Consider the following 14,698-nt stretch of genomic DNA (forward strand, 5'->3'; position numbering starts at 1 on the left):
AGGATCAGATCAAAGTCGTCAAATCAGCAAACCGTGGGTTCATTTGCTATAGTACGATATGGGCGGGGGCGGGGGCGGGGGCGGGGGCGGGGGGGGGGGGGGGGGGGGGGGGGGGGGGGGGGGGGGGGGGGGGCAATGGGGTCCCATTCCCCCAGATCTCGAGAACAGTTTGCCCTCCGACAATCTACATGAAATTATGTCTTCCACTTTTTAACCCCACTGAGACACATAAGATGGCACGAAGACACGAATATAGCTTACTTCAGTGAACTATAGTTCCCTTTTAATTGAATGACAACCATCACCGAATGGGAAGAGCCCTCTCTGACCGCCAATCACTGAGCATATATAAAAAAGCTGCCATATCAGGGCCCTGCTGTGAGGGGACAGTCCCTCCCTCCTCCTGTTGAAGAGGGACTTCCTCACAGTAACACATCGCCGTTTTCTTTCTCACTCCACTGAGACAGGTCACAGATTGCTTTGTGCTTTATTTGTCCGAATTTGGCTGATTTGTTGGTTTTTTACAGTCAAATTTTATTAATCCACAGTAGAATCGTGTTTTCAAGAGTGCCACTGCCTGATTCTCACGTCAGTTTACTTACTAGATCCGGTTTCAATCCCTCTCGGGAGATTGGTAAGTGGCCATTACTCTCTTTTCACTGCACGAGGCCTCATGTAGTGTTCATATACCGTGTGGGGAGCTGTTCTGGTGCTGTAAGGAGACCCCGCAGGCTCGCGTTGTCGTCCTCCACGCTGATTTTATCGGCTACAGCGACCACAAAAAAAAAAAGCTTGGGCCTAGCGCCCCTCTCAAGCCTCGGACTCTCCTTGCGCGGCTGTGCTTGCCCTCGGCAACCACGCCAACTGAATCGGCTACACACCCCGGCATCGACAGTGGTTTTCCCACGGACTTTGAGGCTGAGAAAAACAGCGCCTACCCGGCCCCGATTGACTCAGCACTGGTGTAAACATTTTCGGCACCACCTACAGCCCGGCACCGACTGTGCCTACCATCGACACCGACCTTGGAACAGGTTGACTCGGTGCCTGCGTGCAGTACCTTATACATTTCTCTATTAAATGTCATTTGCCATGTGTCTGCCCAGTTCTGAATCTTGTTTAGATCATTTTGAATGACCTTTGCTGCTGCAACAGTATTTGCCACTCCTCCTATTTTTCTGTCGTCTGCAAATTTAACAAGTTTGCTTACTATACCAGAATCTAAATCATTAATGCAGATTAGAAATAGCAGAGGACCTAATATTGATCCCTGTGGTATTCCACTGGTTACCTCACTTCATTCTGAGGTTTCTCCTGTAATCAGTACTTTCTGTTTTCTACATGTCAACCACTCCCTAATCCATGTACATGCATTTCCTTGAATCCCAACTGCATACAGTTTGAGAATTCATCTTTAATGCGGGACTTTGTCAAAAGCTTTCTGGAAATCTAAATAAACCATGTCATATGCTTTGCAATTATCCATTATCAATGTTGCATCCTCAAAAAAATAGAGCAGGTTAGTCAGACACGATCGCCCTTTTCCTAAAACCATGTTGACTGTCTACCAGGATACTGTTACCATATAGGTAATTTTCCATTTTGCATTTTATTATAGTTTCCATAAGCTTGCATATTATAGAAGTCAGGCTTATTGGTCTGTAGTTACCTGGTTCAGTTTTGTTTACCTTTTTGTGGATCGGTATTACGTTTGCAATTTTCCAGTCTGTCGGTACCACCCCTGTGTCAAGAGACTGTTGCATGATCTTGGTTAGTGGTTTGTAAATAACTTCTTTCATTTCTTTGAGTACTATTGGGAGGATCTCATCTGACCCAGGGGATTTGTTTATTTTAAGTGCACCTAGTCCCTTTTAAAGGGTTATTATGGCACCGGAACCCAGCCCGGCTCCAACTCTGGCTCTGGCTGTTGAACGGAGCAGTCTATTCAGATGAGGTTTGCTAGTGGCAGTAGTAGAAACACTACAGTCTGCTAGGGCGCTGAGCACTAGAGCCCAGTACTCATAAATGGAAAGTTTTTTGACCTTCACCAAGACTGATGCCTTGCTGAAGGTCACCATCCTGTGACCTGCCCTATTGAGACGATATTAACCTTCTTACAACACCTGTTTGACGCAGGAAAATCACCATCCACTTTGAAGCTATACCTGACAGGAATATCAGTGTGCCACGACAAAATTGACTCGGTGTCCCCTGGAGCACATTTCCTGGCAGTTCAATTTGTTAAAGGGGCTCGGAGGCTTTGTCCTCCCGTGAAACGTATGGTCTCCAAGTGGGATCATGAACTGGTACTGCAGGTCCTTATCTGTCCCCCATTCGAGCCCATGGCATCAGCAGAACTGCACCCTGTTTCATTGAAGGTGGCGCTTTTAATAGCCGTTACATCTGCCAGACGAGGAAGTGAGCTTCATGCTCTGTCCATTGATGATACATAAGATGAATAGCTTCGGGGCCATTTACAGCCCGGGAATGACCGCACTACACATCGGCACCAACCTCGGCGATGATTGACTCTGCACCGACCACTCGGCACCAACAGCGCTCTGGTGCCCAGGCAGGACGAGCACCGAGCACGAGCAGCCCTGTCCCCACAGAGTCTCTCTCCCCAGAGGTCCGTGGTCCAAGGGCCTCCACAGAGATCCTCAAGGACACCCCCTGCTACAGTGACCAAAGAGTTCTCCCGCACACCTGGGTCACCCTCCCCTTCCCCACCACGGGTACAGAGGCACAGGGAGGCGAGATGGTCACCTCCATGGCATACCACTTGAGGGTACGCTCACCAAGGGCAGGCAGCACTCCCCTTCACCATGCAGGAGTAGATGATCCCCGTCAGAGTAGCCCAAGCTCGGCCGAGCGGCGCTTTGCGAAACTAGCGGAGACTGTAAGGGCTCAGCAGACCATACTAGAGACCCTACTAAAATCTCAGGGCAGCTTGCCCCATACCACCAGGCTGCCCAGACCACCCCAGTCCCGAACTCCATCTTCGGCACACAGACCTTGTCAGTTACACAGGCCAAAGCGAGGGGCTCTGTACAGCCCCTTCCGCATGTATCACAGAGGGAGGAGTTCTGGGCCTTGATGCAGCATGCAGCTGCTGCCACGAACATTCCCTGGCCAGTTGAGCAGGAGGAAAAGGGGAACCATTTCATAAAACAGAAGGAGCATCCACAGCATTCGTAACTCAGCCTCCGCTCCCTCAGCCTCTAGAACAGCAGAGGCCCTGCTACACATCGCAGGACCCCATGAAGCAGGTCTAGGCACGTTCCCCACCATCAGGGACAGAGTCATAGTACTGGTGCAGGGGTCCGCCCTTACCAAAGAGGACAAAGACACTACCTGCCCTTTCAAGCCATGCAGAACAAAAGAAGCCATGCTGAAAAAGACAATCTGTGCCTCGGATCCCCTCACAGAAGGGAAGTGATCATTATAGATGTCTCCAGGCTGGGCTGGGGGGCGGTCTGGATTGGGAGAGGAATAAGAGGTCAGTGGAAGGGACATAAGAACATAAGAAAGTTTACAAATGAGAGGAGACCATTCGGCCCATCTTGCTCGTTTAGTTGTTAGTAGCTTATTGATCCCAGAATCTCATCAAGCAGCTTCTTGAAGGATCCCAGGGTGTCAGCTTCAACAACATTACTGGGGAGTTGATTCCAGACCCTCACAATTCTCTGTGTAAAAAAGTGCCTCCTATTTTCTGTTCTGAATGCCCCTTTGTCTAATCTCCATTTGTGACCCCTGGTCCTTGTTTCTTTTTTCAGGCTGAAAAAGTCCCTTGGGTCGACACTGTCAATACCTTTTAGAATTTTGAATGCTTGAATTAGTTCGCTACGTAGTCTTCTTTGTTCAAGACAGAACAGATTAAATTATTTTAGCCTGTCTGCATATGACATGCCTTTTAAGCCCGGAATAATTCTGGTCGCTCTTCTTTGCACTCTTTCTAGAGCAGCAATATCTTTTTTGGTTTTCATGGGGAATGACTCGCGGGTAACATTACGAACAAATCCAGCCTTTTTGCCAAAGGTGGTATCTTCATTCCATATCAACCAGCCGGTGGTTTGGAACTTTCAAACCTCTCCCGCACGAGTCAGAGGAGGACCGTGGACAGCACACGCTATGTCCAGTTCGGGCTCTGCATTGCTACCTGGCTAGGATGGCGTCTTGGAGACAGTACAACCATCTGTTTGTCTGCTATGGATCCCGCTCTAGAGGTCAGGCCCTATCAAAGCAACATCTAGCACACTGGGTGACAGATACGATACGCTTGGCGTATGAACAGACGGACTCCCCGTTACCAGGAGACATTACGACCCATTCTACTAGGGGCCAGGCAACTACATGGGCTTTCCTTCACTGCTTCTCCTTAGATGAGTTATGCAATGCTGCTACATGGACAGGTAATCAGACATTTGCACGATTTTACTGCCTTAATGTTGCAAACCGAGCGAGACCCTTTCTGGGCTCTAGGGTGTTGCAGGCGGCATGCCCTTAGGTGTCATGTGGGCTCTGAGGCTATCGCCGTGGGGCTGTAATGTCGGTAATCTGGAGTCACGACAGCTTTGGTACAGCTTCCCATTCGGTAATGGTTGTCATTCAATTGAAAGGGAATGTTAGATAATTACCATAACCCTGGCTCCCTGAAAAAGAATGACAACCATTACCCTTCGAGGTTGTGTCTTTTGCAGGAGGTGGGAGGGACTTTCCCTTAAAACAGCAGGGCCCTTATAGGGCAGCTTTTTTATATATGCTCAGTTATTGGCAGTCAGAGGGGGCTCTTCCCATTCGGTAATGGTTGTCATTCTTTTTTAGGGAATCAGGGTTATGGAGAAAACAGAAAGTAGTGATTAGAGGAAAAACCTAAGAATGGAGTGTGGTAACCAGTGCAGTACCACAGGGATCAATATTAGGTCCTCTGCTATTCCTAATTTTTAATGATTTAGATTCTGGTATAGTAAGCAAACTTGTTAAATTTGCAGACAACTCGAAAGTAGGAGGAGTGGCAAACACGGTTGTAGCAGCAAAGGTCATTCAAAATGATCTAGACAAGATTCAGAACTGGGCAGACACATGGCAAATGACATTTAATAGAGAAAAGTGTAAGGTACTGCACACAGGAAATAAAAATGTACATTATAAATATCATATGGGAGATATTGAAATTGGAGAAGGAATCTATGAAAAATACCTTTTTCAAAAAATAGTTTTTGTTGACTCAGAAATGTCTTCATCTAGACAATGTAGAAGATGCTCAGATACATTGTGAAAAGTGTTGAATTTAAATCAAGGGAAGTAATGTTAAAACTGTACAATGCACTAGTAAGACCTCATCTTGAATATTGTGTTCAGTTCTGGTCACCTCGCTATAAAAAAGATATTGCTGCTCTAGAAAAAGTGCAAAGAAGAGCGACCAGAATTATTCCAGGCTTAAAAGGCATGTCATATGAAGACAGGCTAAAAGAATTGAATCTGTTCAGTCTTGACAAAGAAGACTACATGGCGACCTAATTCAAGCATTCAAAATTCTAAAAGATATTGACAGTGTCGACCCAAGGGACTTTTTCAGCCTGAAAAAAGAAACAAGGACCAGGAGTCACAAATGGAGATTAGACAAAGGGGCATTCAGAACAGAAAATAGGAGGCACTTTTTTACACAGAGAATTGTGAGGGTCTGGAATCAACTCCCCAGTAATGTTGTTGAAGCTGACACCCTGGGATCCTTCAAGAAGCTGCTTGATGAGATTCTGGGATCAATAAGCTACTAACAACCAAACGAGCAAGATGGGCCGAATGGCCTCCTCTCGTTTATAAACTTTCTTATGTTCTTATGTTCTTAATAACCTAACGTATTTACTGTTGTTTGTCTCTGGGTACTATAGTAGGTATTATAATATTATAAGTACTATAGATTTCTGTGGCATTCTATAGATTTTTTTCATGTGGGGTATATGTCCAATTAACACCGGTATTATAATTATTCGAATGCGCTTTGAAAGTATTCGAATGCGCTTTGAAAGTGTCGATTAAATGCTCACCATCAGGTAGTTGCCATTGGTATTCTACTTGTCACACAGCGAGTTGTCACACAGCGTACCATAAATGGTACTATATTTATATATATATATAATATATATTATATATATATATATTAGATCGCACAAAATATATGAATGGCCCTACTTTTAGTTATCAACGATTGTATAACTTAACCGGGATGAAAATGTTCATAGTTGCATTACATATTGTAGGTTGAAATATTATTGCTGGTACCCTGTTATGTCAGAGAGGCATTCTGCAAGTTAAATCGAACAGGACATATCACGCAACACGTTCCTATCATTGACGTCAGAACAAAGAACTACTGTGATTTGATTCTTTCCTATTTGCAGTCAGTCATGACAAGGGACTGTTGCTGCCTGTTTTTCTGGTTGGCAGGGTCTGTGTTTGCTAACTCAGGTTATTAATAAGAATGTTATAAATTTGTTTAAAGTTTATTTGGACGCCCTGACTGCATAATTTATGTGTGTGTGTGTGTGTGTGTGTGTGTGTGTGTGTGTGTGTGGTGTGTGTGTGTGTGTGTGTGTGTGTGTGTGTGTGTGTGTGTGTGTGTGTGTGTGTGTGTGTGTGTGTGTGTGTTTAAACAAACATTTCCTTTATTTGTGATCGTGAAATGTATTTGCACTGGTCAAAATTTTGCACCAGAATTATATTCCAGTCCAGGTTTTCGAACCTGTCCTTTGCAAATCAGTTTCAGTTTGCATTGCCTGAATTTGTTTGATTTTAAATAGCCTGACTCTCAGTAATAAATGACTTCCCTCAGTGTCATAGCAAATTTAATAACGAGGACCATCCCAATCTACTTTTGTGGTTTCCGGTGGTTTCTATGGAAATAGCAAACACACTCCAGCGGTTGCTTGGTAACCAAGGAGGCCTGAGACTGAACGGCGTAGTTCGGTTTAGCAGAGAAACTCAACGCAATGTCAGACGTAGGATCCGAAGAATTTGAAGAGGAGCAGGGACCTTATTTAGGGGTTTGTAATAATGTATTTATTTATCCATAGGTATTCAAAGACCATAACCGTTTTGTCGATTTTATTTTATTTACGATCAATAATAATATTAATAACAATAATATTTATACATTTTATTGAACCAACTTAGAAAATATACGCTTTAACAAGCACATTATATCCTTCATCAAGTGCCGGTAAAAGTGGATATACATTTTGATTGGTCTGAAAGTAGTTGATAGTTTTATAGTGTGAAAGCGAGTAACCTCGGATGTCCATGTATTGCTGCCACTGTACGAGTAGGTGTTTTCATAATCTTGAATACTAGTTGCGTGTGTAAAAGTACAGTTAATTACAATTTGCAAATTAAATGGGACACGTGAAAGTATTTCTTGATTTCATTTTGAGTGGTTTTGTGACGCGGTTTTAAAAGACTAACGGAACTTTTAAGAAGGTCTTATCCATTCTTCAGATTGTTATCAGTTAAAATGTGTAATTTCCGAAAAATATGTAAATGTATTTAAATGAAAGACCAATAAAGTCAATGTGTCCCGTGAGTATATTTGATTAACATATGATGAATGCACACCAGATTCACTGCATTCTGATGCAGTGGCACCTTTAAAGCATGGTAGTTTGTTAAACAATGTTGCTGTGTCTTCTTTTTGAAATACAATCTTTAGGAGTATGAAGGGGAACGCAATGAAGCTGGTGAGAGACATGGACATGGAAAGGCAGTGCTGCCTAATGGCGATACGTACGAGGGACAGTATGAAAATGGCAAAAGGAATGGACAGGTAAAATAGAGCCTCTGGATAATATAAGGCCATTGACCCATCTAAGATAATCCGGTTCCTAGTAGCTGATTGATCACAGAACCTTGTAATGCTTTGTCCAACTGATTACATAACTAGGCAACCCATTCCATACCCTGACCACTCTGTGTGAAGAAGTGTCTCTTTCCCGCTGTCCTGCCTCCACTTCATTTCCAAATGTGTCCTCTGGTTCTGGTTTCTGTGCTGTGCGCAAAGTATTGGTTTCAGGTTAACTTATGGCGCAGTTTCCATGGAAAAAGAAAAATAAGTTTTTCTCATGGTATTTTGGTAGTACCTATCTGGTAGTGTAGGTTTCCATGTAGGTTTCTTTACCCAGCGAAGTTCTCCTTCCAAATACAAATAACATAATTAGTATTAAAATACGGGCGGGTATGTTTAAATATTTCTGGCTGAGTTCCAGTTTGGCCTGATATCGTACAGCTTTCTTAAACTGGGTTTCCACAAAGTTCTTATGTTGTGTTGAAGCACCGTAAGTGCAGCCAGCTTCATTTGGAAAGAAACACCTTCCACAAGAAAGCACTGTGCAGTATTACTTGCAAACATTTTGATTACATATATATTTATTATTAACCTGTTATACACGTACATATATATAACATTGTAGCGATCTCGACAGTTAGTGCAGGCATGCACACACAGGCAGAGGTCACTCTCGCAGTAAAGCATAGCGCTGATACCTCTGTACTAAAGAGCCGGCTCCCTTGCAAGGCGTCTACCAACCCTGCTGCTGCCTTCCCCGTGCACGCTACAATATATATATAGAACCGTAGCTTCAGCAAATCTGATCCTTATAGTCTACAAACGGAGCTAAAATACCAACACTTTAGGTTAATTATATAAAAATGATCCAGTCAAAGTGTTTAGTACAGTACATTTTTCTAAAATATTGGTAGTAAGTCTACAATAGGCTGCCCCAATCACCATCTTCTCCTATTACAATAATAATAATAATAATAATAATAATAATAATAATAATAATAATAATAATAATAATGTAATAAATACCAGAATCCGAATTTCGTAGTGACAGTGCAAGGCTCTCGCCAGTAGAACTTTGTTATTTAGGGTTAATTAACTTTGTTATTTTCTCAGTAGATGCTGTAATCCAGGAGGATTTGCTGGAACTTCATTTTGTAAATCTTGCAGCAAGCTGATGTTAAGCCCTGTATTTGTCTTTTCTTTTTTTAATAGCAAAACCTTGGAACTAACAGTTTTGTTTCTTTTTTGTGTTTTTTAATACTTTTAAAACAAATCTTGCTCTATTTAATAAGGTTTAAGATTTTACTTCAACTCTAGTTGATGCTTAAGGCTAGTGTACAGTGAATTGCATCTTGTTGCTTAGGGTCAGTAAATTTTAGGCTTAAAGCAATTAGCTAGTCCAATGACCAATTCCACAGATAACAAAAGTGTAAAAGATGAAAAAATATATTTCTGTGCCTTGCAAAGGGCTTATTTATTTATTGTAAACAGTATTTTTTTATTTGTAAGCTTCAGTATTTTTTATAAACTTGCTTATAAAGCAATTTAACTATAAAGCACTTTTTTATGAGTCAAATGGCCAGAATTTGAAATGTTGAATAAATGGTGTCACATTAACAAAAAAAAATAAAAAACACATTGAAGAGGTCTATAAACCCTTCATACTGTATGCTTATTTTTTCCTTTTTTGTCAAAGAAGTTTGTCAGGGCTACTTCCAGCAGATCTCAGATAGTAAGGGATTGCATGGTACGGTGTTTAGTTATAGTAAAGTTAAGTATACTCTGCACAAGCTTTATTTTCACTGCTGGTGTCTTGTAAGCATAAGGTACGGTCAAAGTTTTTGGTCAATTGTACGGCTTTTTAGCATGAGAAGACGATTTACCCCCTATTTAAATTCATACAATGCTTTAGATGTGCACTTCTAATAGTGCAAGGAATGTGAGTAGCATGTGCGTGCTATGTCACATAAGTTATGACTGTGGAGAGAGAGAGAGTTTGGGCTTTCTAAACTGCGTGGAAACCCGGCCTATGTCAACTCCAACTCCTTTGTTCTAGGCTAAATAGATTGTAGCTCAGTTCTTTAAGCCATAGGATTAGACTGGTTGCTCTTCTCTGGACTCTCTCTGTGGGGCCACAATGTCTCTTTATTGTTGTGTTGACCAGAATTTGACACATTATTCTAAGTATGTAACAGCCTGGTGTAGTCAGCCTAATCTATATGTAATAGTCTAATGTATTCTCTCCATTCTATCTATATATGCTAAAATGTTTAATTGTGCTGATTATCTTCCAGGGGACATACAGATTTAAAAATGGAGCCTGTTACATTGGAGAGTACTACATGAACAAGAAACATGGTCAAGGCACATTCTACTACCCAGATGGATCCAAATATGAAGGCAAGTCTTTCCTCCATATTATTTAAAATGTGTATATAGCAGGGCGAAGGCTTGGCATCAAATATCATCCACCCCCATCCCAGAGCTTCATCTCACTGGCAGGGGCAATGGCTTACATAACATTACCTGCTACATCAGCATTAAAAAGTGGCTTAACACCTCATTGCAAATATTTTTGTGTTTGTTCACTGTTTTCACTCAATATTAAGCATGGATAATCACTGCACATTGTGTTGCTTTAAATTTGCAATGGGCTATTCTGGTTTAACGAAAATGATGAATACACCTGCATCTGGAAAAAAAAAAACCCAGCTAAATATGCTTATAAAATGCACTAGCTTTCTAACGATAAATGTCTCTTCTTCAGATTAAATCAAAATGGAATGTTGTCTTACAGTTTAGTCGCATAACATTTAATTTGAATAGAAAAAAAAAATTGAATGTTATTTTGCTGCTGAGGTAACTTGTCAATATTATATTCTAGCTTGTTTTTGCACCAGTGATTTTACAGTTTTGCCATGGTGTGGAAATATATTAAGTTCATTTAGCAGTTTAAGAATTATACAAGTACAGTGTATTCTAATGAATTGCATACATGATAACCGCATAAAAGGCTAGTCACACTACAGTGTTTATTTGCTGTGTTTTTTACGCCAGCCGATTTGCAGTGATTTTTGTATTTACACATAAGCGTTTTTCTCTTCTTCAAATGTCCATTGGAACGTCTGGTTCTAGCAGTGCATTGTTCTTTATAAGCAGCACAATACATGTCTCGATATGCAATACAAACAAAAAATAAGGGAGACTGCGAGGAAATCGAAATTACAGTTAACACTACGTTGAATTTTAAAATAAATAAATGGTTTTTGTACCTGAATGCATTGTATTATGAAATGCAAACAGTGGTTACAGAGGAGCAGTTTGCGTAGCGGTAAAAAGCAAGAATATGATAGCCAGTGTTGTGGACATCAGCAGCCTGGACATCAGAGATGTACTTCAGCGGGGGTGGCGAAAACCAGCAGAATGGGAGGTGAGGTGGCAGGTTCCCTGAAGACGGCGGTGCTCCAAGAGGTTCGTGACACTTTGGAGTCGGTAAAACACTAAGGCGACTCCAACAAGCTTTCTACTGCCGGCACTCCGAGTGTGTAGCAAGGGACTCCCTGGGCCGGTCGCATGCCCTATTACAGCAGTTTCCAGTAGGGTACCCTATGGAGCATGTGGGGGATGACATCGTAGGCCCCTTCCCTTGCTCTGACTGGGGGAACCAATTCATCATTGTGGCCACAAAGTGGCCTGAAACACTCTGCTGGAGGGGTTCTTCTGCGAATTCAGGGTTCCCCAACAGCTACACTCAGACCAGGCCCACAACCTTGAATTATGGGTCTTCGATGACATGTCGACGACTAAGGGTCCATAAGACACACACCATGCCACTGCACCCCTAGATTGGTGGGCTGGAACCGGACCCTCTCTGTCCAGTTCACCATTGCCACCACTGCCCATCAGAAGGACTGGGACGTCCAGCTGCCACTGATCCTGTTGGCTTGCCATACCGCTGTCCAGGAATCTACCAGCTGTACCACTTCCACTTTGTGAATCAGAACAACACAAAAAACATCAGTATTTATAGAGAAATAAAAAGAGAAGAGAAGAAAGAAGACATTTAAAAATATGCATAAAAAGCTAGTCTAACTAAAAGAGCTTTTATTCCTGATTTATGACTCAGCGGCTCTAATATCAGATGATAGTTTATTCACAATCTGGGAGCATTGTAACTAAAAGCTCTTTCTCCTTTTCTTTTTGTCTTAATCTTTGGGAGGGACAGAAGACCGGAATCAGCCAACCTTAAAGCACCTCTAGGTACATACAGAGACACAAGGTGTTTTAGATAATCAGGTGCCAGGCCATTTGTAAGTCAAAACTATGATCTTATAATAAACTTATTATCTTATAAACAATCTTCAGAGTATGAAAACATCACAGTTAACAGAATAGCTGTCAATCACTATGAATTTCCTTATTCCCACCCTCACGGGCCACCTTTACTCAGATCATCGACACAGTTGCCTCGCTTACAACCAGAACAGTGAAGAAACTTTACAACTATCCATGGCTGCCACAAGTCTGAGAGCAAATGGAGGTCATCTTTCAGAAGAAGATTGACACCATTCTATGCTCTCCTGCCATAAACCCAATATAGTACGTGACCACCTTGACTTCCCTCCGATTGCTCCTCCTTTCCTCTCTCCATTGTTGAAATCAAATACTGCCACATGCCCCTTGGACCACTGGCCAACAAATCTTGTCCGTCTCTGTGCTTCTGACCTTGCTCATTCCATTATGCACACTCTCAACCTGTCCCTGGTTTCAGGCCTGATTCCTGCTGCCCTCAAGACTGCCCGACTAATGCTAGTGCACAATCTCCCCCCCATCACCCCACCACCCTGTCTTGACCCAGCTATCTTATCTAACTTCCGTCCAATATCAAATCTTCTTCTCTCCAAAACTCTTGAAAGGGCTGGTTAAACATCTCACAGATGACAATCTGCTTGAATCTCTGCAGTCTGGCTTCAGGTCGCATCACAGTACTGAAACTGCTCTGCTCTGGATTGTAAATAACCTTCTGCTTTTGATACCATAGATCATAGCATTCTTTTTGACAGCCTTGACCGTATACTGGGATCTCTGGAACCTGTCTCTCCTGGTTGTCCTCTTACCTATCTGGATGCATGCAGTCTGCTTTCTATGATGGAAGCAGTGCTGACGCAAACCCGGTCACTTGCGGTGTCCCTCAAAGGGTCTGTTTTTGGGCCTGTTCTCTTCAACATCTACATGTTTCGCTTGGGTCAACTCATCCACCAGCAAAGCCTCATATTTCAGTCCTATGCAGATGACACCCAGCTCTACTTAACATTAGACCCTGGATGTCCCTCTGCCATAGTCTGGCTCTCAGCTTGCATCCAAGACATCGAGGCCTGGATGTTTGCCAGTTTTCTTCAGCTCAACATTAACAAATGAACTACTTCTAGTAAGATCAAAAACTCAACTCAAGAATCTCAATATTGCTTCCTTGAACCTTAGAAACTGTCTGCTGCTGCCTTCTCTCACTGTGTAAAGCCTTACTGTACTTCTGCATAGTAACCTCTCCTTTGATTCTCAAATCTTCTCTAGTCAAATCCTCCTTCTGCCACCTCTGAAACATCTCAAAGGTCCGTCCCTACCTTTCCCTCCCGGATGCTATAATGCAAGTGTCTTTGAGCTGAATAACGTTGGATAGTCAGGCAAAAAAGGTTTGAAATTGTGCGCTGTTCAATTTGCAGAAATGCATGGCAGTTGCAATGCTGAAAAAACATAAGAAAATAAGAATACAAGAGAGTTTACAAACGGGAGGAGGCCATTCGGCCCATCTTGCTCGTTTGGTTGTTAGTACCTTATTGATCCCAGAATCTCATCAAGCAACTTCTTGAAGGTTCCCAGGGTGTCAGCTTCAACAACATTACTGGGGAGTTGGTTACAGACCCTCACAATTCTCTGTGTAAAAAAAGTGCCTCCTATTTTTTGTTTTGAAAAAGTCCCTTGGGTCGACATTGTCAATACCTTTTAGAATTTTGAATGTTTGAATCAGGTCGCCACGTAGTCTTATTTGTTCAAGACTGAATAGATTCAATTCGTTTAGCCTGTCTGCATGTGACATGTCTTTTAAACCCAGAATAATTCTGGCTACTTTTCTTTGCAGTCTTTTTAGAGCAACAGTGTCCTTTTTGTAGCAAGGTAACCAGAACTGAACACAATATTCTAGATGAGGTCTTACTAGTGCATTGTACAGTTTTAACATTACTAACTTTGATTTATATTCAACACTTTTCACAATACTGTATATCCGAGCATCTTGTTGGCCTTTTCTATAGCTTTCCCACATTGTCTGGATGAAGACATTTCTGAGTCAACATAAACTAGGTCTTTTTCATAGACTCCTTCTTCAATTTCAGTATCTCCCATATGATATTTATAATGCATATTTGTATTGCCTGCTTGCAGTACCTTACACTTTTCTTTATTAAATGTCACTTGCCATGTGTCTGCCCAGTTCTGAATCTTGTCTAGATCATTTTGAATTACCTTTGTTGCTGTAACAGTGTTTGCCGCCACTCCTATTTTTGTGTCTTCTGCAAATTTAACAAGTTTGCTACTATTACCAGAATCTAAGTCATTAATGTAGATTAGGAATAGCAAAGGACCTAATACTGATCCCTGTGGTACACCACTGGTTACCTCACTCTATTTTGAGGTTTCTCCTATCAATACTTTATTTTTTGTTAGTCACCCCCTATTCCATGTGCATGCATTTCACTGAATCCCTACTGCGTTCAGTTTGAGAATTAATCTTTTGTGTGGGACTTTGTCAAAAGCTTTCTGGAAATCTAAATAAACCATGTCATATGCTTTGCAATTATCCAATGC

General features: G+C 42.1%; 1 protein-coding gene across 1 annotated transcript in view; it reads left to right on the forward strand.

The window, feature by feature from the left end:
- Nucleotides 1-6,745: 6,745 nt before the first annotated feature.
- Nucleotides 6,746-14,698, forward strand: part of LOC121327703 (radial spoke head 1 homolog) — a 36,896-nt gene continuing 28,943 nt past the window's right edge. Inside the window, exons 1-3 of the mRNA XM_041271850.1 lie at nucleotides 6,746-7,043; nucleotides 7,706-7,819; nucleotides 10,132-10,237. Coding sequence (XP_041127784.1) covers nucleotides 6,990-7,043; nucleotides 7,706-7,819; nucleotides 10,132-10,237 — 274 coding nt within the window. The 5' untranslated portion in view covers nucleotides 6,746-6,989. The remainder of the gene's footprint in view (nucleotides 7,044-7,705; nucleotides 7,820-10,131; nucleotides 10,238-14,698) is intronic.

The sequence above is a fragment of the Polyodon spathula genome, chromosome 15 (genome assembly GCF_017654505.1).
Source record: "Polyodon spathula isolate WHYD16114869_AA chromosome 15, ASM1765450v1, whole genome shotgun sequence".
In the NCBI taxonomy this organism is placed as follows: domain Eukaryota; kingdom Metazoa; phylum Chordata; class Actinopteri; order Acipenseriformes; family Polyodontidae; genus Polyodon; species Polyodon spathula.